Source organism: Schistocerca cancellata, chromosome 3 (assembly GCF_023864275.1).
Source record: "Schistocerca cancellata isolate TAMUIC-IGC-003103 chromosome 3, iqSchCanc2.1, whole genome shotgun sequence".
Classification (NCBI taxonomy): domain Eukaryota; kingdom Metazoa; phylum Arthropoda; class Insecta; order Orthoptera; family Acrididae; genus Schistocerca; species Schistocerca cancellata.
In genome coordinates this window covers 599,894,942-599,922,362 of record NC_064628.1, presented here as the reverse complement: position 1 = coordinate 599,922,362, position 27,421 = coordinate 599,894,942, and the positions used below count along the sequence as shown (strand labels likewise).

At 43.5% G+C, this 27,421-nt stretch overlaps 1 protein-coding gene and 1 pseudogene across 1 annotated transcript in view; both read left to right on the top strand.

Moving 5' to 3' along the window:
* LOC126176457 (protein gooseberry-neuro-like) overlaps positions 1–27,421 on the top strand; it is a gene marked incomplete at its 3' end in the record, with an annotated part of 144,953 nt that overhangs the window by 105,592 nt on the left and 11,940 nt on the right. The window contains exons 4-5 of the mRNA XM_049923613.1: positions 1,945–2,141; positions 11,633–11,777. Coding sequence (XP_049779570.1) covers positions 1,945–2,141; positions 11,633–11,777 — 342 coding nt within the window. The remainder of the gene's footprint in view (positions 1–1,944; positions 2,142–11,632; positions 11,778–27,421) is intronic.
* Positions 27,185–27,302, top strand: LOC126177823 (5S ribosomal RNA; annotated as a pseudogene).

Here is a 27,421-nt window from a genome sequence, read left to right as displayed (position 1 = left end):
TACGTAATGAAATATGAATGTTTTAGTTGGACCACATCTTTCCTTTGTGATAGGTGGCGCTGTAGTAGTCACAAACATATGGCCCACAATTTTAGACGAAGAGTTGGTAACAGGTAGGTTTTTTAAATTAAAATACAGAACGTAGGTACCTTTGAACATTTTATTTCGGTAGTTCCAATGTGATATATGTACCTTTGTGAACTTATCATTTCTGAGAACGCATGCTGTTAGAGCGTGATTACCTGTAAATACCACATTAATGCCATAAATGCTCAAAATGATGTTCGTCAACCTCAATACATTTGGCATTGACAATGCATTGACAACGCGCTGACGCATGTTGTCAGGCGTTGTCGGTGGATCACGATAGGAAATACCCTTCAACTTTCCCCACAGAAAGAAATCGGGGGCGGTGAGATCCGGTGAACGTGCGGGCCATGTTATGGTGCCTCGACGACCAATCCACCTGTCATGAAATATGCTATTCAATACCGCTTCAACCGCACGCGAGCTATGTGCCGGACCATCGTGTTGGAGGTATATCGCCGTTCTGTTATGCAGTGAAACATCTTGTAGTAACATCGGTAGAACATTACGTAGGAAATCAGCATACATTGCACCATTTAGATTGCCATCGATAATGGGGGCTAATTATCCTTCCTTCCATAATGCCGCACGATACATTAACCCGCCAAGGTCGCTGATGTTCCACTTGTCGCGGCCATCGTGGATTTTCCGTTGCCCAGTAGTGCATATTATTCCGGTTTACGTTACCGCTGTTGGTGGATGACGCTTCATTCGCTAAATAGAACGCGTGCAAAAAATCTGTCATCGTCCCGTAATTTCTGTTGTTCCCAGTGGCAGAACTGTACACGGCGTTTAAAGTCGTCGCCATGCAATACCTGGTGCATAGAAATATGGTACGGGTGCAATCGATGTTGATGTAGCATTCTCAACACCGACGTCTTTGAGATTCCCGATTCTCGCGCAATTTGTCTGCTACTGATGTGCGGATTAGCCGCGACAGCAGCTAAAACACCTACTTGGACATCATCATTTGTTGCAGGTCGTGGTTGACGTTTCACATGTGGCTGAACACTTCCTGTTTCCTTAAGTAACGTAACTATCCAGCGATCGGTCGGGATACTTGGATCATGTCGTCCAGGATAACGAGCAGCATACATAGCACACGGCCGTTGGGCATTTTGATCACAATAGCCATACATCAACACCATATCGACCTTTTCCGCAATTGGTAAACGGTCCATTTTAACACGGGTAATGTATCACGAGGCGAATAAAGTCCGCACTGGCGGAATGTTACGTGGTACCACGTACTTACAAGTTTGTGACTGTTACAGCGCCATCTATCACAAAGCGAAAAAAGTGGTCGAACTAACACATTCATCTTTATTTACGTACTACACGAATATGTGATAAAATGGGGGTTCCTATTTTAAAAAAAAACGCAGTTGATATCCGTTTGACCTATGACAGCGCCATGTAGCGGGCCAACCATAGCGCCATCTGGTTTCTCCCTTCACGCTAGACGAGTTTCGTTCTTTGTAGTTTTTTCATTTGATGCTTATTTCGTGAGATATTTGGACCGGTCAGTATCAGTGGACCACCATGTATACATGATAGATGTATGAGACTTGAAAGGTTTCTGAAACGATGTAGTTCCATTTGCTTACAAAGATAATCTTACAATATGACGGTATTTCAGTAATCCATTTAAACAGATGGAACATAACATGACGAGTCATCTAATGCGCTGTATGAAGGAAACGGACACTTGGATTTTATTGTTACACCACAGAAACAAGGATTTAAAAAAAAAGCGAAATGTCACCAACATGCCGGGCAGAAACATTGCCTGCTCGGGGTAAAGCAGAGAGGGGCACGACAAACGAGTCGCTCTCAAGGTGTGACGTGTTGTTGCAGGCAAGACGAGCGACGGCAGCGACTGCGAGTCTGAGCCGGGCATCCCGCTGAAGCGCAAGCAGCGCCGCAGCCGCACCACGTTCACGGCGCAGCAGCTGGACGAGCTGGAGAAGGCGTTCGAGCGCACGCAGTACCCCGACATCTACACCAGGGAGGAGCTGGCGCAGCGCACCAAGCTCACCGAGGCCCGAATTCAGGTAACTGCCTTTTCACTTTACTACCACCACGAATAGATTAATACAAATACAGTCAGTTCCACAAGTATGTTTACGCCGTAATTTTAAATGTAACGTCCGCTGCGACATCTCTCGTAGTGGTCTCGAATCTGTAATCAATACGCTTTTGCACAGTGTGTGGATAAACAGTGTGAGAGTTGAATGTTTTGTTTTGTCGGCTGCAGTTTAAAATAAGGGCAAAATAACTGAAGCGACACGAGGCAGTGTTCCTTGTAAATCTACATCTACATCTATACTCCGCGAGCCACCTTACGGCGTGTGGCGGAGGGTACTTATTGTACCACTATCTGATCCCCCCTTCCCTGTTCCATTCACGAATTGTGCGTGGGAAGAACGACTGCTTGTAAGTCTCCGTATTTGCTCTACTTTCTCGGATCTTTTCGTTGTGATCATTACGCGAGATATATGTGGGCGGTAGTAATATGTTGCCCATCTCTTCTCGGAATGTGCTCTCTCGTAATTTCGATAATAAACCTCTCCGTATTGCGTAACGCCTTTCTTGAAGTGTCCGCCACTGGAGCTTGTTCAGCATCTCCGTAACGCTCTCGCGCTGACTAAATGTCCCCATGACGAATCGCGCTGCTTTTCGCTGGATCATGTCTATCTCTTCTATTAATCCAACCTGGTAGGGGTCCCATACTGAAAAGCAATACTCATGAATCGGACGAACAAGCGTTTTGTAAGCTACTTCTTTCGTCGATGAGTCACATTTTCTTAGAATTCTTCCTATGAATCTCAACCTGGCGCCTGCTTTTCCCACTATTTGTTTTATGTGATCATTCCACTTCAGATCGCTCCGGATAGTAACTCCTAAGTATTTTACGGTCGTTACCGCTTCCAATGATTTACCACCTATGGCATAATCGTACTGGAATGGATTTCTGCCCCTATGTATGCGCATTATATTACATTTATCTACGTTTAGGGAAAGCTGCCAGCTGTCGCACCATGCATTAATCCTCTGCAGGTCTTCCTGGAGTACGTACGAGTCTTCTGATGTTGCTACTTTCTTGTAGACAACCGTGTCATCTGCAAATAGCCTCACGGAGCTACCGATGTTGTCAACTAAGTCATTTATGTATATTGTAAACAATAAAGGTCCTATCACGCTTCCTTGCGGTACTCCCGAAATTACCTCTACATCTGCAGATTTTGAACCGTTAAGAATGACATGTTGTGTTCTTTCTTCTAGGAAATCCTGAATCCAATCACAAACCTGGTCCGATATTCCGTAAGCTCGTATTTTTTTCACTAAACGTAAGTGCGGAACCGTATCAAATGCCTTCCTGAAGTCCAGGAATACGGCGTCAATCTGCTCGCCAGTGTCTACGGCACTGTGAATTTCTTGGGCAAAGCGACGAAAGCTTTCATATTAATCTTCGTTGATCTATTATGGATCGTGGGAAAACGGCTGGCATGTGTTTCTTGATGCAATAATTTACCAACAGCCGTATTTACTGTAGAAATTTATTTTATAAACTTGTTATGTGCTATCAGTTTCGGCATTACATTGGTGCCATCTTCAGGCCCCACACGCCATAGTCGTAAAATCGCTATCGCGGAAGGACCCATATAAGTGGATCCGTGAATCAAATCGCCCTGCAACAGCTCTTGGTGGGCAGGCTTGGTGGCTGAGTCTGTGTCGCCTGGCCACCAAGAGCTGTTGCAGGGCGGTTTGATTCACGGATCCAGTTATATGGCTCCTTCCGAGATAGCGATTTTACGACTATGACGTGTGGGGCCTGAAGATGGCATCAATGTAATGCCGAAACTGGTAGCACATAACATGTTCATAAAATAAATTTCTACAATACGTACGGCTGTTAGTAAATTATTGCACAAAGAAAAGCTTTCATATGGTACTGCTGGGCCAAACGAAATTTAGAGGTTGTTAAAATGGTTTAAATGGCTCTGAGCACTTTGGGACTTAACATCTGAGGTCATCAGTCCCCTAGAACTTAGAAATACTTATACCCAACTAACCTAAGGACATCACACACATCCATGGAGGATGCGAACCTGCGACCGTAGCAGTCGCGCGGTTCCGGACTGAAGCATCTAGAACCACTCGGCCACATCGGCCGGCCTTTAGAGGCTGTAAACGTGGATGATTTACAGGAGAGAGGGCTAAGGTACCAAGCTATAATCGATAATGGCGGTGACTGGATTAACTATTAGATATCTGTGCAATTAGTAATAACATATATTTTCATGCAAACATATATTTAAAGTAGTGTCTTTTATTTCATACAGATAACGGCGTATACCTGCTTGTCGAACTGACTGTATGACAAGATTTCAGTTAAGCACTCGGGATTTGAGAGTAGTCAACTAACGGTTGACATCAAGCTTATTGTGTGTGACACCGGCGTTAGTAACCACGGTTAGGGCCTCACTTCGGTGAGGAAGAGCGTCCACAAGTTTTGTGAAGTACTTAAACTTGAGCGTGATTCCAGATCGAGGTGGCACTAAGCCCGCATTTAGACCAATCTGGTCACCTTATTCCGGACATCCGAAAGAAAATGCAGATACTTCATTTCATAGAAAGAGCAATACTCCTAACATTTTAGAAAAAGTAGAGATTTACCGTGCTGTAATAAGATATAATGGTTCTACCATGAATGCGCAAACAGATCTTCGACACAAGGATGTTTTATTAAATTTTCGCTGTTTAAACAGATAACCATTACTCCTATAGCTGTTTTATGATCACAGTTCTTTAGCTTCCTAGGCTAGCCTTTTGCGGATGTCCACTAATATGTTATAGTATTTGTGAAAGAGAGAATTTGCATTAGCAGTCGGGCTTTATTCATATTTTACGTTTGAACTATCCACTTCCAGTATTTTTACAAATCCTATTTGTGAAAGAGGGAAATTGTATTACAACCCAGGATTTATCAATATTTTACATTTTAATTGTCCACTTTCAAATTTCTTATAAACGTCACTCAATCTTTTTTATTAAGTGTTACAAATTTTTAAGTAGTTTAACACAGATAGAGTCGCGCCCCATCCTTCACGCCTTCTATAGCGATGGCTTTGCTTCCATAGCTACTGACGCCACCTGTATATAGGGTGTTACAATAAGGTACGGCCAAACTTTCAGGAAAGATTCCTCACACACAAAGAAAGAAAATATGTTATGTGGACATGTGTCCGGAAACGCTTACTTTCCATGTTAGAGCTCATTGTATTACTTCTCTTCAGATCACATTAATCATGGAATGGAAACACACAGCAACAGAACTTACCAGCCTGACTTCAAACACTTTATTACAGGAAATGTTCGAAATTTCCTCCGTTAGCGAGGATACATGCATCCACCCTCCGTCGCATGGAATCCCTGATGCGCTGATGCAGCCCTGGAGAATGGCGTATTGTATCACAGCCGTCCACAATACGAGCACGAAGAGTCTCTACAATTGGTACCGGGGTTGCGTAGACAAGAGCTTTCAAATGCGCCCATAAATAAAAGTCAAGAGGGTTGAGGTCAGGAGAACGTGGAGGCCATGGAATTGGTCCGCCTCTACCAATCCATCGGTCACCGAATCTGTTGTTGAGAAGCGTACGAAAACTTCGACTGAAATGTGCAGGGGCTCCATCGTGCATGAACCACATGTTGTGTCGTACTTGTAAAGGCACATGTTCTAGCAGCACAGGTAGAGTATCCCGTATGAAATCATGATAACGTGCTCCATTGAGCGTAGGTGGACGAAACTAAACTGAGCTCTGGAAATTATGCTTTTCCGGACACATGTCCACATAACATCTTTTCTTTATTTGTGTGTGAGGAATGTTTCCTGAAAGTCTGGCCGTACCTTTTTGTAACACCCTGTATATCTTCCGCATCGCAGAGCGGACGATACTGCTTTGGCTGCTGCCGCTCAACCATCGTCCTGCTCTTGACTCCGTATGGCTCTTCTCCTTTATTGTGTTCCTACATTGAAATTGTCTAGACGCGTTAGTAGTCTACAGCTTCGTTTGACCGGTTTGGTTTTTCTCTAGGTTTTATTTCCGTATATTCTGCTCTCTCTTTCATTACAGCTTTTTTCTTTTTTTTTTCCTTCTGAGTTTCTGAGTCGTTTGATGCAGCACACCACGAGTTCCACTCCTGTGCCTACCTCTTCATCTCAGAGAGTAGCACTTGCAACGTAAATACTCAAATATTTGTCGGATGTATTCCAATCGCTGCTTTCTTCTTCTACAGTTTTTACTCTAAAAAATGGTTCAAATGGCTCTGAGCACTATGGGACTTAACATCTGTGGTCATCAGTCCCCTAGAACTTACAACTACTTAAACCTAACTAACCTAAACACATCACACACATCCATGCCCGAGGCAGGATTCGAACCTGCGACCGTGGCAGTCGCGCGGTTCCGGACTGAGCACCTAGAACCGCTAGACCACCGCGGCCGGCAGTTTTTACTCTCTACAGCTCCTTATAGTACATGGAAGTTATTCTATGATTTCTTAAAAGATGTCCTATCATCCTGCCCCTTCTTCATGTCAATTTTTCAATATATTCCTTTCCTCACCGACTCACCAGAGAACCTCCTCATTCCCTACCTTATGTGTCCATCTTATTTTCAACATTCTTCTGTAGCACCATATCTCAAATGCTGCAATTCTCTTCTTTTCCGGTTTTCCCACAGTCTATGTTTCACTACCGTGCAATGCTGTGCTCCAAACCTAAATTCTCAGAAATTTCTTCCTCAAATGAAGGCCCATGTTTGGAACTAGCAGACTTCTCTTGGCCAGGAAGGCCCTTTTTGCCAGAGCTAGTCTGCTTTTTATGTCTTTCCTACTCCGTCCGTCATGGGTTATTTTGCTCCCTAGGTAGCAGAATTCCTTAACTTCATCCGCTTCCTGATGGCCAATCTTGATCTGAAATTTCTTGCCGTTCTCAGTTTTGCTACTTCTCATTACTTTCGTCTTTCTTCGATTTACTCTCAGTTCATCTCCTGTACTCAGTAGATTGTCGATTCCATTCAGCAGACCCTGTTAAGCTGTTGAGAAGATCCTGTTAAGCTGATTGTGTGATAATTCTCGCACTTGTCGGCTCTCCCAGTCTTCGGAATTGTGTGGATGATGTGTTTCCGAAAGTCTGATGCTATGTTGTCAGTCTCATACATTCTACACACGAACTTGAATAGTCTTTCTGTTTCCACTTCCCCCAAAGGTTTTAGAAATTCCGATGAATGTTACCATCCGTTCTGTCTTATTTGATCTTAAGTCTTTCAAAGCTCCTTTAAATTCTGATTCTAATACTAGATCCCCTGTCTCTTCTATATCGACTCCTGTTTCTTCCTCTGTCACGTCATTAGACAAGTCTTCCCCCACATAGAGGCCTTCAGTGTACTCTTTCTTCCTATCTTCTCTCTCCTCTGCAAACAGTGGAATCCGCGTTGCACTCTTAATGTTATTGCCATTGCTTCTGATTTCACCGAAGGTTGTTTTGAATTTCCTATTTGCTGAGTCGATCCTTCGATAATCATTTCTTTTTCTATTTCTTCATATTTTTCATACAACCATTTCACCTTAGCTTCCCTGCGCTTCCTATTAATTTCATTCCCAATGACTTGTCTTTCTGTATTCTGGAATTTCCTGAACATTTTTGTACTTCCTTCGTTCGACGATCAGCTGAAGTCTTTCTTCTGTATCCCGTGGCTTCTTTGCAGCTACTTTCCTTGTACCTACGGTTTTCTTTCCGACTCCTGTCATTGCCCTTGTTATAGATGTCCATTCCTCTTCAACTAACTGCCTACTGAGCTATTCCTTATTGCTGTATCTGAAGCCTTTGTACTTCCGCATTCCAGTTCTGTGCATATTGATTCTTTCTGACTGATCTCTTAAGCTTCAGCTTACTCATCATTACTACTAAATTGTGATCTGAGTTTATACCTGACCCTGGGTAAACCTTACAATCCAGTATCTGATTTCAGAATCTCTACGCTTTTATCGCATCATATTTTTATAACTTGATGTGAATGTTGGCGAGTGGCTCTAAGGCAGTTACCTTTCCGCTATGAGTGGTTAAATCCAGAAAGTGGCAGTATATGAAGTTTGTAAGGTAACCGATACGCAATATTGCGTAATAATCTGCCAAAATGGCAAGTGTGGTGGGAATGTGTAGCCGACTAGTTCTTAGTCGAGGGACTGCCCGCAGAGCAGGTCCATAGCGAAATTCGTCCCATAAGCCCTTAGAATTTTAATTAATAGAATGTTGTGTTCTGTGAGGTACAGGAATTGAACAAAGGACAAGAAAAAGTTACAAAGAAGAATCTTCCTGTTCGCACTGGTTAACCAGTGATTGATGACACAATTTTTCCCCGTCCAGGAGTATTTCGCTACCCCCAGGACACATTGGTCTTGTGGGTTGCGGCAGCTTAAGGAACCAAATAAAATCGTTCTATCCCGAGAGGTCATTCGTTAAAAGCGAACGCTGCCACAAGAATTATATGCTGCAGGTTTTCAGAACCTTGTAGAACGATGGGATAAGTGTTTAAGTTTACAGAGGGAAATGTTGGAAAAGAAAATAAATTTCAGGCTGGTATACGCGGGTCTGATGTCTCTACCCTAGTTTGCGACTTATTTGTTGACTCACCCTGACAGTAATTCCCGCTGATGATCGCCTCAGCAACACAACAGAAATATACTTAAAAGTAAATAGAAAGATTCACATAAAAATATCACTCTCCAATTTGCGCGGCAACTAATAAAATTTATTTCGTATCAGCTTCTCCCAAACACCACCTCCAACTGGCTAACGTATCCACGCACAGCTCTGTGGCCTCTTTTTAACGAACAAGTCCACGCTCATTAATCCATAATACCATCACGTAAAAACGACGAAAGTGCCTAAGCAAAATTCGATGACCACGCTGGAGAACACAGTTTCGATTTTCTCACTCATCCATGTAGTAATTTTCCTTCACGAAGGATCACTTACTCCTCACTTCAGAATTACACCGTGATAACAGTGTGTGTGTTGGGGTTTATGGGCGCTCAACATCGAGGTCATCAGCGCCGTGATAACACCACACGACCTCTACACCCCACAAGCATTGAAGCAGACCCTTCGCTTTCCCGGGCTCCAAACAGCTGCACGAAATTATTTATCACTCAGAGTATTTCATAGTCTTTGCATCAGTCGTCCAGTGGTGATAGATCACTGCATGGCGAACTTTTGCTAGGAACAGAATGTTCATTATGTTTTCCAGCGTCGCTAGGCGTCCTTCACTATTCGCCGGCCCTGGGACAACGAGATTTCACCGAACTAGTGTGGTCCATAGACCATGTCTGTTGCATGCTACCCAGCCCAGTAAATTGATACAGTGTTTTACAAGAAGACAACCTTAAGAATGAGTGTCACTAACCAGAGAAAGATATTTTAGAGGCAAATCAGGAACTTTAATTATGCTCGGCCTACCCAGTTTCATAGGAAGCGGAAGACTGGGTTATAAGTAACACAAAAGGCATATGTACGCTGCGGACTGCCTATGCCTTGCCGCTTCTTAAAGGCATAACCAATAAAAAAGACGCCTCGTGTAGCACGGAATCATGAGCGCACATTTTATCTCTAACAAAAATTGTTCTCCATAACGTGATCTATAAACCCCAGACGACTGAAATACTTTGAAACACCCTGTATAGGCCCGTCAGCCAATCGGAATTAGGAGCAGGATGTATTCTCATTGGCTATTATCTGCTCCTGTTTACAGCTCTTGTGTAAGGTGTTACCTCCTGGCAGAACTGTAAGAACTTCGTCTGCAACGGCAATCTTGGGAAATTACTCTACCTGTAACCCAGCCTTGTATGCTCCGGTAACAACCCATTTAGGAGTGTTAGTGAAAAACCCGCCCCATCAATTCCAGGCTGGAGAAAACCTCTTTACCTAACGTACAAAGTAACCACCGAAACAAGCAAACATAACGATATGTTATTGAACACGCCATATGCATCTCAAACCACTCATTGAAAATTAGAAAAATGTTCAAATGTGTGTGAAATCTTATGGGACTTAACTGCTAAGATCATCAGTCCCTAAGCTTACACACTACTTAACCTAAATTATCCTAAGGACAAACACACACACACACCCATGCCCGAGGGAGGACTCGAACCTCCGCCGGGACCAGCCGCACAGTCCATGACTACTGCGCTTTAGACCACTCGACTAATCCCGCGCGGCTTTGAAAATTAGATCCTGTACAGCTACCTAACCGCGGGTATGTTAATTGCTACATTTCACCTTCTATTCCAAACAGTCTCCGACGATTTTCTATGGGAGTAAGATCAGGTAATTGAGCAGGACCGTCTAGGTGCGGTCGCGGGCCTGAATATTTGTCGAACCAGGACCATATGCATGCAGCCCTGTTAACACTACTGTTGTCAGAATGAGATTTTCACTCTGCAGCGGAGTGTGCGCTGATATGAAACTTCCTGGCAGATTAAAACTGTGTGCCCGACTGAGACTCGAACTCAGGACCTTTGCCTTTCGCGGGCAAGTGCACTACCATCTGAGCTACCGAAGCACGACTCACGCCCCGTCCTCACAGCTTTACTTCTGCCAGTATCTCGTCTCCTACCCTCCAAACTTAACAGAAGCTGTGAGGACGGGGCGTGAGTCGTGCTTCGGTGGCTCAGTTGGTAGAGCACTTGCCCGCGAAAGGCAAAGGTCCTGAGTTCGAGTCTCAGTCGGGCACACAGTTTTAATCTGCCAGGAAGTTTCATATCAGCGCACACTCCGCTGCAGAGTGAAAATCTCATTTTGGAAACATCCCCCAGGCTGTGGCTAAGCCATGTCTCCGCAATATCCTTTCTTTCAGGAGTGCTAGCTCTGCAAGGTTCGCAGGAGAGCTTCTGTTAAGTCTGGAAGGTAGGAGACGAGGTACTGGCAGAAGTAAAGCTGTGAGGACGGGGCGTGAGTCGTGTTTGGGTTGCTCAGTTGGTAGAGCAGTTGTCCGCAAAAGGCAAAGGTCCCGTGTTCGAGTCTCGGTTCAGCACACAGTTTTAATCTGCCAGGAAGTTTCACTACTGTTATCATCTTTCAGGATGGAATTGTCCACAGCAGTGGCGGCCGGTTGTCATGTAATAATGTACCACAGCACACTGTAAATACGGCGCTACAATTAAGCCATTTCTCTTTGAATCCGAGCCGAAATCGGCCGAAAGTTACGCCGTATCTCTTCGTGCTTGTATGCAAATAAAACTAATGGAACAATGTTTGTAGTGCTCTCTCCGTGACTAGAAACCAGTGTCGAGTGCTGCAACCGTGGTCAGCAATGCTAAGATCAACTCGGCGAAGAGGTGGAGTTGTCTGTTTTCGACTGCGCATGCTCTGATGTGACGTCATCTGTTCATGCACTATGAGTGAGGACTCCCTCAAGTAGCAGAAGGACTTTAGCGCTAGTGGGTAGGTAGTGATGCCGGTGCCGTGTGTGTGTCGCAGGTGTGGTTCAGCAACCGGCGCGCGCGCCTGCGGAAGCAGCTGTCGAGCAGCGCGGCGGGGTACGCCCTGCCGGCCGGCTACCCCGCGCCGCAGTACCTGCTGCCGCCGGACTCCTTCGCCGCTTCCACCACCGCGCCGCCTCCAGGTACGTCCCTCGTCTGCTTGCCTCTAACGTACGCTTGTGCTGTGGTCCTCGACTTATAACTAGCCGCCTCTAATCCTGTTAGAACAACAAATTTTCGCCGCCAGTATTTGTTTGGCTATCGGAAGAGAGGTGGCGGTGTAACGTTTCTGATCAACAGGTTTTGCACCGATATTCTGGATTCAGTACTAAAAGCGTCTCGGAGAGTGAGGGCTTGTGACGCTTGTTTGTGGTTCGCCTTCGAATGGGGCTCAAAAGGTAAACATGCAGGAAGATCTGCAGCGGATAGGCACTTGGTGCAGGGAGTGGCAACTGACCCTTAACATAGACAAATGTAATGTATTGCGAATACATAGAAAGAAGGATCCTTTATTGTATGATTATATGTTAGCGGAAAAAACACTGGTAGCAGTTACTTCTGTAAAATATCTGGGAGTATGCGTGCGGAACGATTTGAAGTGGAATGATCATATAAAATTAATTGTTGGTAAGGCGGGTACCAGGTTGAGATTCATTGGGAGAGTCCTTAGAAAATGTAGTCCATCAACAAAGGAGGTGGCTTACAAAACACTCGTTCGACCTATACTTGCGTATTGCTCATCAGCGTGGGATCCGTGCCAGATCGGGTTCACGGAGGAGAGAGACAGAAGATCCAAAGAAGAGCGGCGCGTTTCGTCACAGGGTTATTGGGTAACCGTGATAGCGTTACGGAGATGTTTAACAAACTCAAGTGGCAGACTCTGCAAGAGAGGCGCTCTGCATCGCGGTGTAGGTTGCTCGCCAGGTTTCGAGAGGGTGCATTTCTGGATGAGGTATCGAATATATTGCTTCCCCCTACTTATACCTCCCGAGGAGATCACGAATGTAAAATTAGAGAGATTAGAGCGCGCACGGAGGCTTTCAGACAGTCGTTCTTCCCGCGAACCATACGCGACTGGAACAGGAAAGCGAGGTAATGACAGTGGCACGTAAAGTGCCCTCCGCCACACACTGTTGGGTGGCTTGCGGAGTATAAATGTAAATGTAGATGTAGATCGAGCATATTGACAGATGCCCACAGGAATGTGTGACAGAAGTGCTCGGGGAACTTAAATGAAAATCCTAGAAAGAAGTTCTCGCGAAACCCTGTAGGTTCAATTTAGAAAATCTTCTGTTGAAGAAGACTGCGACCATTCTACTCCCACGATTGTATATCTCAAAAAAAATTTGGTAAGTACCTATGGGACCAAACTGCTGAGGTCATAGGTGCCTAGGCTTACACACTACTTAATGTAAATTAAACTAACTTATGCTGAGGACAACACACACACGCCCGTGCCCGAGGAACGACTCGAACTTCCGACGGGGGGAGCCGCGCCAACCGTGGCTAGGAGCCTCAGACCGCGCGGCTGTAAACCTCATTTACGGATGATAAGAGTAAGGTCAGGTAGTTAACAGACGCAACAGACAGTCGTTTTCCACTCGCTGAATTCATGAATGGAATAAAATTGCTAATCTACTAAACTGGTATGATGTATCCTCTGGCATACATTGTACAGTGGCTTGTCTGGATGTTGAAATTCAGCGACTGTTCGATAAGAGCAGGCTGTCTGTCTACCTTCTCTCATCAATAACAAAAACGGGATATTAAAACTACACACGCACTGACCTAGCCAGGTACCCTCAACATTTACACCTATGACACAACACACAATTTGTAAAGGTAAGGCTCAAAGAGCGTAAACAGAGGAAATCTTTTCAATTATCCGGCTGACTCAATCCTTTGGGCCCCCAAAAGAACAGCGCCATACGACTTTACTCTCTCTTTTCTCAGAGTCACGAAATAACGTCCCCTGCCTATTTCCACGAGCTCGCTACGCATTGCACGAAGGTGAGGCAATAAATAAGTCAGAAACGTCAGACAGTGTAGCCGCATACCACACCCGCGTGCTTCTCAAACGTGACAGCATGTATCAGGTGGAAGATAACTGATATACAGTATTCCCAGACCAACAGTGCCACCAGCGCCAGATGGTAGATGACGCCACAGAAAGTGTACTAGATTGGAACAGCACGCAGATGTGCGAATTTTGTGGTTCAAGGAACTGTCAACAAAGGACGTTTATTGTGAAATGCGTCACGTATTTGAGAACATTGTTTTACGGTTAGCTGTTTTGAACTGGATACAGGAATTCAACAAACTACGAGAAAAATCACAAACAAGGTGTGTCCTAGACACTGCAGTGTGTATCAGTGATACTGCATAGCAACATGTACAAAATCTCAGAAAAATAAAATCATGAGATGAAAATGCAACATTTTCATCTGCTGTGTGAAATTCCCCGACAAGTCCGTACCATAAATCGATCCAAAATCGGCGAGTTTCGAAACATCTTTAATGCGAAGTTGCATCAAAACTACATAGGTTCGTAGCTTGCAGCTTTACAAAACGAAAGCCACGAAAAATGTGCCTTATCACCACTAAGATATCCAATGTGGTATCTGTTAAGTTAGCTTCTATTTAACAATGACGTCATAAAAACATTGGAGCTAAAATAAAACACTGAAAATGTACACTTTGCTTCGCGACGACTACTTCTCGTAGTGACGTTAGCTGTGACAGCCCAGTCAGTAGACAGCCCAAGGTCTAAGTTAGACTGATGGGTGGTGGTTTGCTTGTGAGTGGACGAAGCCAAGAAGTTTGATTTCATACGAAGAAGTACGCCTCCAGCAACTTCGACTCGTGCCATATGCCACGTAAGTGAAAGCATAAACAGCCTTGCACGATACTGCTATCTGATGAATTTTCATTCATACTAATCTCACAGCACGAATTAAATTCTGGCATCAATCAAGCGTGTGAAATAGTGACGTTTGCATGACAATTCGTGTACTACGATAGAAACAAACTAGTCAGACACCAAAATGGATCAAATCTTAGTGAAACTAAAAATATTATTTTAGTGGTTCTGCTATTTAAACTAATGTGCTACGAAATTGTTTTTTGTGATGCAATAAGGATATGTCATGTAACTTCGATATTGCACTATTTGTAGGAAGATAACTTCGCGTAATATCCGCCCCCGGTAGCTGAGTGGTCAACGCGACAGAATGTCAATCCTAAGGGCCCGGGTTCGATTCCTAGCTGGGTCGGAGATTTTCTACCACACACTGGGTTTTGTGTTGTCCTAATCATCATCATTTCACTCCCATAGACGAGCAAGTCGCCGAAGTGGCCTCAAATCGAAAGACGTGCACCCGCCGAACGGTCTACCCGGCGGCAGGCCCTAGTCACAGAACGACAACGACAACTTCGGGCAATGTGACAGCGGCACATAAAAGCGTTACCCGAAAGGTTTGAAACACTCACAGAAATTCGCAAGTTATAGTTTACACAAGTTACGTTTACATGCGACACATCTTGCAAAAAAAACGAAAACCTATTTTCGGAAGGCTTTTTACGCTCTCGTGTTTATATGTTAAGGACTGAAGCGGATTCCCTTGCCCAGTTAAATATGGCATCTGGAAAACAGCTGTCCCAGTTTCTGATTTAGTTATTACAATCGCTGTTTCTCTTCATTTAAATATTAGAGATAGACAGCTTCATGCTTAGTCTAATATTTCTGCTTCTCCTTTACAGCAAAGTAACTCTCTCCGTCCGTTAGGCGAATATTTTGAAAACAAGACGTGAGCTGACAACCCAAGCACGTTTCAAAATCGGTTGTGCGTTTATATGGGAGCGAAAATCGATTGTGGAAGTGGAAAACCGGCAGCTAGAGATGGATATCAGGAATCGATTTTAGAGTGGCTATATAACCAGCCAGAAACGATATTGTGTACATTTACGAAACCCGCTTTGGGAACTCGACGTAAACACAGTGACTGAAACAGTATGAATTATTTTCCGTGTAATAAGCCTCGCCAAATACGTTTCGCTGTGTAAAACCTCCTCCAGTCAGCTTTTAACTAAACAATCTAGCACGATACTGTCACTGAAGAACAGCACCCGATTGGGTTCTTTCAACTTCAAGCGCTTACAATTTTCTCAACACGATTTTTCAAGAACAACGGTACCTTTCTTCCAGAGACGATCTTTGAAATGGTCGTCATTGGAAGAAAGGTACCGTTGTTCTTGAAAAATGGTTCAAATGGCTCTGAGCACTATGGGACTTAACATCTATGGTCATCAGTCCCCTAGAACTTAGAACTACTTAAACCTAACTAACCTAAGGACAGCACACAACACCCAGCCATCACGAGGCAGGGAAAATCCCTGACCCCGCCGGGAATCGAACCCTGGACGTTGTTCTTGAAAAATGATGTTGACAAAATCCTTTATCAAGAACAATGGTACCTTTCTTCATTACTGGATGCACATTATGAGAATCCTACCAACAAAAATGAGTCATCTGCTCGCTATCTACCGATTTCACTTGTTCGCCCAATTTTGAATCACTTCGTAATGCACCCGCAAGGTATTTAAGCGAAGTTTTAGGTTTAACTTCGTTATGGATATCATCTTGCACTTATTTATTTTATAAACTCAGCTGCCATTCAGAAGGTCAACAGCTTCGTTCTAACTAATCAACGAGTTAAATGTTAGTATAACTGGCAGATATACACCTTGAAGCTACATCGACGTTTAACACATTGACAAAATTACGACTAGAGCGACACTAGTCTAAAACAAATATTTTTTCATACAGCAGCCATGGTGTTTCCACTGTGCAGAACCCTCTCTAGCCCCCGTGGCGTGGCGTTCGATTCGTAGCAGTTTGAATCTTCATGATGAAATAAATTTTCGTCTCATGAAGAGGAGGAACGGTGGCGTGCCGTTCATAATCACGAGACTTGACGCTGGTGTCTTCACCGTAGTGTCTTCTGAAATGAAACTAATGTGACGCCGTGGCCGCTGACCTCAGACTCTTCCTTGGTGCTATGATAGAAGCATACTGTACGCCGGTAACAGGTTTGATCCTTCCGTTATCTCTTAGTCACCAGCAAATGAAACTTACGACGAATATGTAGAGACCATTGAAAATGTATGCAGGTGGGGACTCGCACCCGCATTCCCTGCTTTTTGCGAGCAGTCACCTTAACCATTGCACTATTTGAGCGCTCCTCTGCGACTAACTAAAAAATTTAGTCTCGCTGACATTGGCATCTACGATTTCCGAACGCTGCTAGCAGAGGTTCTCACTCTGCTTCGGCATACCTGCACGATTTGTACTGACATCATTTCTTGTTATTTCGTATTACCGATCTATTCAATTCATATCAGTGCAGTTATAACTGCGTAGGTTTCCACGACCAGAGTGACTTCACGTACAAGTTTCCTAGGTATTGTACTGCATCATAACGTATAACACTATACTGGAGAAACCAACGTTTCGGCCGCGCTTACAGTGGCCTTCTTCCAGGTGTAGGCAACCCAGATGAAGGCCACTGTAATCGTGACCGAAACGTTGGTTTCTCCAGTCTATTTTTTTTTTTTTTACATTATGACGCGGTGCCACACTCAGAAGACCTTTATGTCAATTAATTTTGTTCAACACAAATATACTACTAAATTTTTAACGTACTCCTTGCCGTCATCAACGTATGATATACCTCTCAAACCTCGCGAAGGGGAGTTGGCATTGCGAGCGCTGAAGGAAAGCCTTTCCATTTAAGTTGTTGATAAACCTCTTGGGAGTCTTCCAGGCACTGCGGAGAGAGTTTGAAATTTACGTGACCATTACTGCTGCACTTGCAGGCCTTAATATTATCCACGAAAATTTTTTCCAGCACCAATAAAACGAACCGGGTATAGTCAAGTAGAGTGTCACCGAACAAGCGTGAGTTGGCGCCCTCGAGCTAAAGTTGTAGATTTAATCGAGGTGATCAAGGCAATTTTTCCGACTAAAATTGTAAGAGCTTCTTCTTCTTTCACTGTCAGGCGTAGCATCCTTTTACGGTATCAGTCCACCTTTTTACTGACCTTCCTACATCTCTTCTACCTCTGAGCCAGGCTCTATTGATAGAGGAGTAACACATCTCGAAAAAATCGCCTGGTAGTAGCTTACAGTAGCTTACAAGGATCTCGTGCGAGGGTTACAGGTGAAGACAGTCAAGGGTTTTGAAGGCGGAAGATGACTGTGCGTCTTAACCGTGATGAACTATCTTCTTCTGCTGCCTTGCAGTATCATAAGGAACTTAACAAAGGCTAAGGATGACAACCACGAGAGAAAATATAAGACTGGCCTGGAAGCGGAAATGTGGTAGCCCCACAGCCAGACTTGCGACCTTTTGGTTAGCAACCAGTTGCTATGAGTCCATGCTTTGCTTTCATGCCTCAAAGTAGGAAGTACAGGATGCATTTTCATAGTGACGATTATGGCAAGAAAAAGGATAAGAGCTGGAAAAGAAAAATGTTCAAATGTGTGTGACATATTATGGGACTTAAGTGCTAAGGTCATCAGTCCCTAAGTTTACACACTACTTAACCTAAATTATCCTAAGGACAGACACACACACCCATGCCCGAGGGAGGACTCGAACCTCCGCCGGGACCAGCCGCACAGTCCATGGCTGCAGTGCCTTAGACCGCTCGGCTAGCCGGAAAAGAATGGAATCCTGATTGGTACAGGGAATGTGGAAGCACTAAAACTGTAAGTATGGACGCTGTTATCACTCGTGTCCTGGAGAGGAATATTTTTAACGATTCTGTTAGAGACGTCAACCTGCGAATGTAGTGCTCATTGATGGACACTCATACGGAAAGGAATCCAGTTTCAAAGTCTAGTCAGATTAATTTGATTGTTTCTCAGACGTGTTTTAGTATCGTCTGTAGTGCCAGGGATCATATGGAAAGTTGCAGCTAGTTACCTGGTCACGGTTTTTAGGAGGGCAGTTCAGGGGGAGGGGTTCAGCAATTACTAACACCAAGCTCAGCCAGGCTTGCAGTTCGGCTCTCAGACACGAGTAGATGTGGCGTGACGTGGCTACGGGTTCCCCCGATATTTAATTAAGCGCCGGCAGTGGGAGTGCTGGTGATTTATCGCCTAGCAGGCCATCTGGCTCGGCGCCCGCCACCTGGTCCGATGGCCGCCGCCCGCCGTCCTCAGGAGCCACGCCGCGCTTACACAACTGGGGCATCGCCAGCTCGCGGCTCTCTGGGTAATGGCTCCGCAGGAAACACACTCCGGCGAAAGCGGCCGTACCACTAACTGGGATTTCATTGCAGACTGAAGTCCATTACGTGTAAACACATCCCACGCCATTATGGAGCCCTACCAGCTTGCAAAGTGCTTTGTTGACAATTTGGGTCCATGGCTTCTTGGGGTCTCCACCACATTCGAATCCTACCATCAGCTCTTACCAACTGAAATTGGAACTAATCTGATCAGACCACGGTTTTCCAGTAGTCTAGGGTCCAAAAGATACGATCACAAGGCCAGAAGAGGCGCTGCAGGCGATGTCGTGATGTTACCAAAGGTACTCTTGTCGGTCATCTGCTTTCATAGCCAATTAACGCTTAATTTCACCGCACTCTCGTAACGAATATGTTCGTCGTACGCCCCACGTTGATTTCTGCTGTTATTTCACGCAGTGTTGCTTGTCTGTTATCACTGACAATTCAATGCAAACGCCGCTGCTCTTGGACGTTAAGTGGAGGCCGTCGCCCACTACGATGTCCGCGGTGAGACGTAACGCCTGAAATTTGGTTTCTCGGCATACTCTTGACACTGGATCTCGTAATATTGAACTCCCTAACGATTTCCGATATCAAATGTCTCAAATGTTTTTTATTTCAGTCTTTGGTCACAAAATATGAATTCTTTAGACGATGACCGGTTTCAGTCTGTAATGACCATCCTCACATCTTTTTTTACCATGTCCTAAAGTGATAAGGCCATAATGGCATCGTCAAAATATATCACTTTAGGACATGGTGTAAAAAAGATCCGAGGATGGTCATTACAGACTGAAACCGGTCATCGTCTAAAGAATTCATATTATGTGATGAAAGACTGAAATAAAAAACATTTGACAGTATTGGATCACTGTTTGTATACGCGACCATGTCGCAGTTGGTCAAATGTCTCATTTGTCTAGCTCCAACTACCACTCCGCATTCAATTCTCTTAAATCACGTCGTGCGGCCATAATCGCGATGGGAATCTTTTCACGTGAATCTACAATTTATATTTTTCATTGATAAATATTAAATGGAGCGCGTCACAGTAACAGTAAAGTTTAGACTAATACCAAATACAGGGGTTGGACAAAAATATGGAAATACGGTGAGAAAAGCGTGCTTGAATGTACGTGCAGATTGTAGCGAAACCTGCAGGTTGTGCTGTTGTATTTCACTACGAACGGCACTTATTTAATATCCTCAATACGTTTAAACTGTCATTCGTGGTCAGAGCAGTGTCCTATACAGTTACGAGGGCATTATGTAGGAGCTAAGAGACTTCGAACGTGGGCAAGTAGTTGGTGCTCGTATGGTGGCTGCTTCCGTAACTAAGGTAGCTGAAGTGTTTGGTGATTCAACATGCACCGTATTGAAGACCACCCAGGACCCCCACAGTCACCAATTTTCCATAATATTGGGCGTTTGTGGTCTACTTTGGAGAGAAGGGTACATGATCGCTATCCATCTCCATCATCCTTACTTGAACTTGGCACTATTTTGCAGGGAGAGTGTTATAAGAGTTCCTTGGAAACAATACAGTACTTGTATTTATCCATTCCTAGACGAGAGGGAGCTGTTTTCAGTGCCAACGACTTTCTAACATCGTGTTAGACATGGTAATGTGCTCTGTTTTTTTGGCGTTTCCGTAATTTGTCCACCTTCTGTATGTACGGTACGATCAATTATAGCTCCTAACAATACCACCACTTGCAAAGTAGGTTAGAAATCAGATTAATAATGTTGCTCACGCAGCATATGTTCGCTTTATCGGGCAACAACGTAGTTATTGACTGTGGATGGTATCGTCAGAATGGAAATAAAGAAGTCACTGTAAAAAAAGTCATTAATTTTCGCACTTATCGTGAGTGGTTTCCCACGTAGATTTCGTCGAAGTTGTTATGGCTCATCTTGTTGATTCTAGGGTGATTCCACTTTGACTGCTAGAAGGACCAGATCTGTATTTTAGCAATATTTGAAAACCTAACAAATGCGTTTTTCAGGAAATTCTTAACGATCAAACAATCCCAGATCAGAACAATGGTATGGTAGAAATAATTTTTGACTTGGTGTTCACGACCGACATTTTTATTAAACTTCGTGTAAATTCACATATACTTCTTCTTAATTGTTACATCATCAAGAAAACAGTTTTGTATCAATCTTCATATATTTAATTTCCGCTTTTACCAAACACAAGACTTGACTGTTCTTTTACAAAGCGAAATAACAACTTAACGTTTGCAGAGTGAAACAAAGACTGCTCTGTGCACATTCGCGCCGAAACGGCTACAAGTAAGTCAAAGATTATGACAGTCTCACAGAAATGAATACACACAAGAACCACATCACTGTAATATATCGATACATCGGAGTACCTATACATTAATAAAACCAAATGTGAATATTGTCACAAAAATATGTCTGTTACTTCGCAGAAAAGTAGTATGATATTACTGGTATCGAGAACTGGGGTTGGAGTGTCGTAATGGACACGTAAATAAAGAACCATTACAAGCTACAGTTTGTTTTAACCAGTCATTTAATCAAAACTTTTCAAAACTGATTGTGAAGCATTTCAGGCTAATTTTTTGATGAGGCATACAAAGATTTACGTAGGATCCAATTTACTTACTGCGGCAGTGTAGGAAGCATTGATACTAAATTTTAACATATAGTTTCCTCCAGCGTTGCCTTCCAGTATCAGATCTAGGCACTAAGCACTATCACTTAGCTTTTATTTTTGTTTGTTCGCGTTTTTTCCTTTATTTCATTACAGGTTTGGATCCAGGAGATCATCCTCAAATGTGTCTGCTTTCCTTAACAAGTGAAAGATAAAAGCTTGTGCCCAAGATAGGTATCTTCCGAAGATTTAAAAAAAACATAACAGAACTGTGATAAAACATAACTGAACTGAAGTGTAAGATCAGCGTCAGCATACTGGATATTTTTATTGTTTTGCAAAGTTGTATCGCGAGAAACCCTTTAGCAACCAGCATGTGCTGTGCAGCTGAAGCGCAGATCTTCGACTAAAGATATAATACTTTTGCTTGGAAAAATAATCGCTGTGAGGGTAAAATATCGAAGTAACATTATTTTGACGAAGATCTGCAATTATTGCCTTACGTTAAATATAAGAGCAGAGTATTTTTCCTTATTGTGAGTGTATTACATAAGTAAGTGCTTAAATTTTTAGCACACTAATCTTCGTAAAGACCTACTGCATTATCATGAATATATTTTTACAGCTCCAGGCATAGAATAGCCGTATAATGTGTTGTTCGAACACTGGCTCAGGCTAGAAACGTGTCACTTACACATCTAAGGGTCTCGGACTTTTTTTTTGTCGTTTATGCTCTTCTTCCCTCTCTGACAACGATACAAGCCAGACCGTTATTCTGAGTCGACATTAAGCTGTTGATACCCTTGTACCTGACTGGGTAAGTCAGTTCAGAGTGCAGAGGAAGGCAAGAGCGTACATTGTCTAACAGAACATCTCGAATAAAGGACTTAAGGGTTTCAACTCAACCTTTAGGTTGAGGACTGCTTTGTTTAGAATGCTTAGCTGCACATGAATGACCGCCAACGTTAAATAAAAGTATGTAACGCACTCCATTTAATATTTATCAATGAAAAATATAAACTGTAGATGTTCTGTAGAGCATACGTAATTTTTGTTTTCATTCATAAACATGTAAATGTCCTGCCAAGCAGTGACGGAAGACAACTGCATATTTAAATTAAATCTTTTCGCTTCAGTGTCTGACCACGTCCGATATACTTCTTTTCCGCTTTAGCTCCAATATCGGACGACGTCCGACTCACTGTTTTCCTTATCTTTTTTTCGTCTGATCTGCTATTTCACGCAGTCCAACACGTTTCGTCACGTGATAGTAGCTTTGGGGCTAGGGGAGTTGTCTGCTTTGCGTAACAGTAGTTACATTCTTTATCGTTTACAGGTGGTCGTGTCTTTTCCCGCATGCATGGCGGGTAGAAGCCGTTAAAGTGGAAAAGATATAGCTAAACGTGTTTCGGAGGACACTGACAATCAAACAAAATTTCCTCATATGCGTGAGCCAGAAAAATCTTTTCCGCACAGCAGCGATATCATTCGCAACGAATCTGAAGTCAGCGACGAAGAAGAAAGTGACGATAATTATTTGCAGTCTGCTCCAGGTGAATGGAAGACGTATGGTGACGGTGAGCTTACCAAGATTCCGGTCTCTGTCCAACAACAGAGATTTATACTTCCTTCAAGTGCTTAGCCGACACTGAAATTCGAATATTCACATTTATTAATACGGACTTCCTCATTCGCGAAATTACGATCGTAACAAATATGTGGGAAGTAGGGAAAATAGAAAAACTAACCAATGCGTCTTTTGTAGAAAGACTTTTTATCACAGAAAATGAAGGAATGTTTTAGTGTAATGTTGTACATAACTCTGAATTCTTATGCGGAATTATGTTACCATTTTACCAAAGATTGTCTAGGACGACCGACATTCTTCAAGGAAATTTTCTCCTACCTTCGATTTTTTCTTGTGTTTGTAAACACTGTTTCCTACTCAAAATAAATAGCAGCTGGGGAAAACATGGTTGGAAAAAAATAGGACTCGAAAGAATTCAAGGCGAAGTCATTTCAGAGGCTACTGGCTAACAGGTTAAGAGAAATACACTTCAGTTTTTGTTATTTTACGTGCGTTTTTACAGTATGAGGGGAGGGAGATAGAAATTAAGAGAGAGAGGGAGAGTCAGTAGCAAAAGGAGGATTTAATAAGAAATGCAACACATTTTCTTTCAGAAAGCCGATTGATTTTATTCAGGAGTCAATATATCGTATTATTCCCCATTATTTGCCTACAAAACCCCATTTTTCAACACAATCTCCGTTCAATGCGACGGCCTAACACCTCCTTACTTGGAAGGCCTCTACTGGTCGACGTCGGATCAACGTCTTGCTGCATCAATAATCATGCACGTGCTGCTTCCTGCGGAGTGCATTCTCCACGGGACGAAACAGTTGCAAGTCGGAAAGTGCGAGATCCAGATTGTAGGTCTGATGACGAAGAACAGTCCAATGAAGTTTTGTGAGCTCCTCTATGGCGCGCAGTCTTGTGTGAGGCCCAGCTTTGTCATGTAGAAGGAGAAGTTCACTTGCATTTTTGTGGCAACGAACACACAAATCGTTTCTTCGATTTCTTGTGGAACGCGCAGCAGTATTTATGATGACAGGCGCCTCACCCAAAGACTCACCGTGCTTTTGTTCACTGCTAAGTCGCCGTAGACATTCTGCAAGGCCCATGAATATCTGCAATGCTCTTGTTTTCCTCCTAAACAAATTCAATGACAGTTCTCTGCTTGGAACGCAGCTCCGTTACAGACACCATTTTTAAGGCTACGTATACTGCCACGTCGTATCGGCACTTCATGAGATAATAGCAGCTGAAGCGGGAATATTTCACTATGTCGCACAATAATTTCCACATATTTTTAGTCGCAACTGGCAGAGAAAATAAATGTTGCATTACTTATTTCACGCCCCTCTTACTTGGAAGATCTGTAGTAGAACTTGTTTACCGTTTCGATCAGATCACTGAGATCATAATCTGATGCTATGAGTGCGATGATATTAAGGGGAGGTTTACTATCTTTGGCCCGAAAAAAGCACGTTCTTTGAGAATTTTTTTTCTAGGTATGTGTTACAGATATGAATGTCAGATTTGGTCAAAATGTTTATTGATATTTCCTCTACAAACTGGAATTTTTTCTACCGGAAATGTCGAAGAGCAAAGGCGGAAGTGCCGTCAGAACGAAACATAATTTCGATGTAGACTTCCACGAGCGGTATGTCACAGGTCAGCCGGCTCTTCTGAAATCAAAACTGAGTTGACGTCAGTGAAGTATAAGATTCTTTAGGAGTTGTACCTCGCTTAAGTTATCTGGACCATAGGAAACAAAATGGCGGCCATTTTTCATCGATTTGTCGACTCCTAGACAATTTAGTTTGCTTCGTCGGTAACAAAGAATCATGCCAATCGATTCAGTAGATCTGAAGTCTCCATACCGCGCGATAAAAAAAAAAAAAAAAAAAAAAAAAAAAACTCGTTTCGAGGAAAACACGTTTGAAGTTTTGACTACATATAAATGCAATATTATGCAACGTACGTTCAATCTGCTATTCCGGGTCCATAAACTAGTCCTTCCTCTTCCTCATAGAGGGCATTCTGCTCGATCTGGGCTATCCTGCGCTGCTCCAGAGCTGCTCGTACGGCCGGTGACAAGTGGTTTTCTGCCGCTTGCATCCGGTGGTCGTCCGAATGCTTGGCGAACTGCGTAGAATAGAGTCCCAGGGTGATGTCCATCGTTGTCATGGCCTTCAGAATTGCTGAATACCCTTCGTTGAAGCTGCTCACTGCCAGGAAAGTCGCAATCTCCACAGTCTTCGCGCCAGAATACAAATGCTTGGGGGCTAACTTCCAAACACACGCGCTGAAACTTTCATTTGAATTTTGTGTGTTTCCTCCCAAGCGCCGGTACAATAACTCGTCCTCCGAAAGAAAAAAAACTGGTGCGTGAAAAAGGCCGATTTCAGGCAGGTGCATTTTTTTGTTCAACCTCGAATAACAAACATTTCCGTTCTGTATTCGGGAAAACCGTTTCAGGAGTGTGTTCTAAACACTTTGATGGATCCAAAAATGTAATTTTTTAAAAATCGATTTTTTGAATCAGAAGTTAGTAAACCTCCCCTTCATTTCCATTTGTGAATGCAAAGTTGGTCAGAAGATGGTGATTATGAAAATATCCGTAATGGGTAACGTCAAAGCAAGGTATTTGCATACTCCTGTGTAGTACGCTCGAGCAGGAGCCCCGGGTGTCCTACGTGAGCAAGGTCGTGCCTGCCGGAATGAGCCGAGACCGCCTGCAGCACGTGAAAGTTGACAGGCGAGCACACTCTAATCTGCCGAAACGGTACCCTGCTGTTTAACCACAGGCTGGCAGGCTAGTGTGCCGCTTACGGGGAACAGAAAACCACGCAGCAGATGCCGGCCGTGCATTCCGCGCCCGGTAATTTGCCAATAGGTGACGCAAACCTCAGCCGGCACGGAGTGGGACGGTACGCTAAACGATTCCGCGTCGAGACCGCAGCCACAGTAGCTGTGCGACTGCCTGGTCCCACTGTACGTAGTTGTAGAGGAGGCGCCTCTGTACTCAGCCCGCCGTGCTATGAGTCAGCGACGCCGAGTAAATTCATCACCCCCACTCTAATAACACCAATTCCCCACTCCTATATAACGACACAGCAGCTCCCGAAAGAAATGTTCCTCGTCCCTTATAGACTGTAACTGCTTGCATTAACACTGAAAGTGAGTCTGCGACGCTCTAAACTGGCTAGAGAGCGTCAGTGTGCCTTCGAAAATGAACGATCTGTGTAGAACTGCTAGCAATTAAAATATCACCATGCAGCTACCAAAATCTTTATTTTGCATTCCTGCTTCGCAGTATTACAGCAGAATTTTCTATCAATACAATTAATTTTGTGTTGTACTGTTACTGTAAAAACACCATTTCTGAGATTTGTCCCATAGTGTATCATTAAAAAGAGCACATGCACATCGATAAAAGCCACATGATGATCGAGGTATGCAGAGTGATTTAGCTGCCACAAACAATATCGTTTTATGCACCCCGCAATTCCATATCTGCCCTTCAGAAACCAGGTGCGAGATTTTCATATTCTCTCGCTCGCTATGGAGAAACTGAGTTCTACAGAAAAATTGAACGGGATCTTTATCTAAGAAATTTAATGTAGTTAAATTTTGTACTGGGATACGTTTTCGCTGGAGGCCGTAATTTGAGTTACTCGAGAAAAACGACCAGGATTTCTAATATGTTGTTCCCTCCTACCACTACACAAAAATTTGCGAATGCACGAATCATTTCTCACATTTGCCCTTCTTGGTCTTTGTTGACTGGCCTTATTACGCCAACGGCTTAGTCGAGCACTGAAAAATTGTAAATCTGACGTCTGAGAAAATTTAACCTAACTATTTTGTGAATTTTAACATCATAAAATAAACAATTACATAATTATATTCGTCAGGCCTTCTGACTACGAAACTACTGTGCTAGTAAGGGTTAAGTCTGAATCGAATTGCCAACGTAATTAGTCTTTACGTAACGTTTACACAATTCGTTTTTCTTCCATTATCTCCATGAGCATTTTTAATCAACAATGTTAATGAGATAGCTGGCCAATGGCCTTACCACAGTGATAAAACCAGTTCCCGTCAGATCACCGAAGTTAAGCGCTGTTGGGCTGGGCTAGCAATTAGATAGGTGACCATCTGGTCTGCCGAGCACTGTTAGCAAACGGGGTGCACTCAACCCTTTTGAGGCAAGCTAAGGAGCTACTTGATTGAGAAGTAGCGGCTCCAGTCTCGTAAACTGACATACGGCCGGGAGAACGATGTGACTATGCAGGTGACGT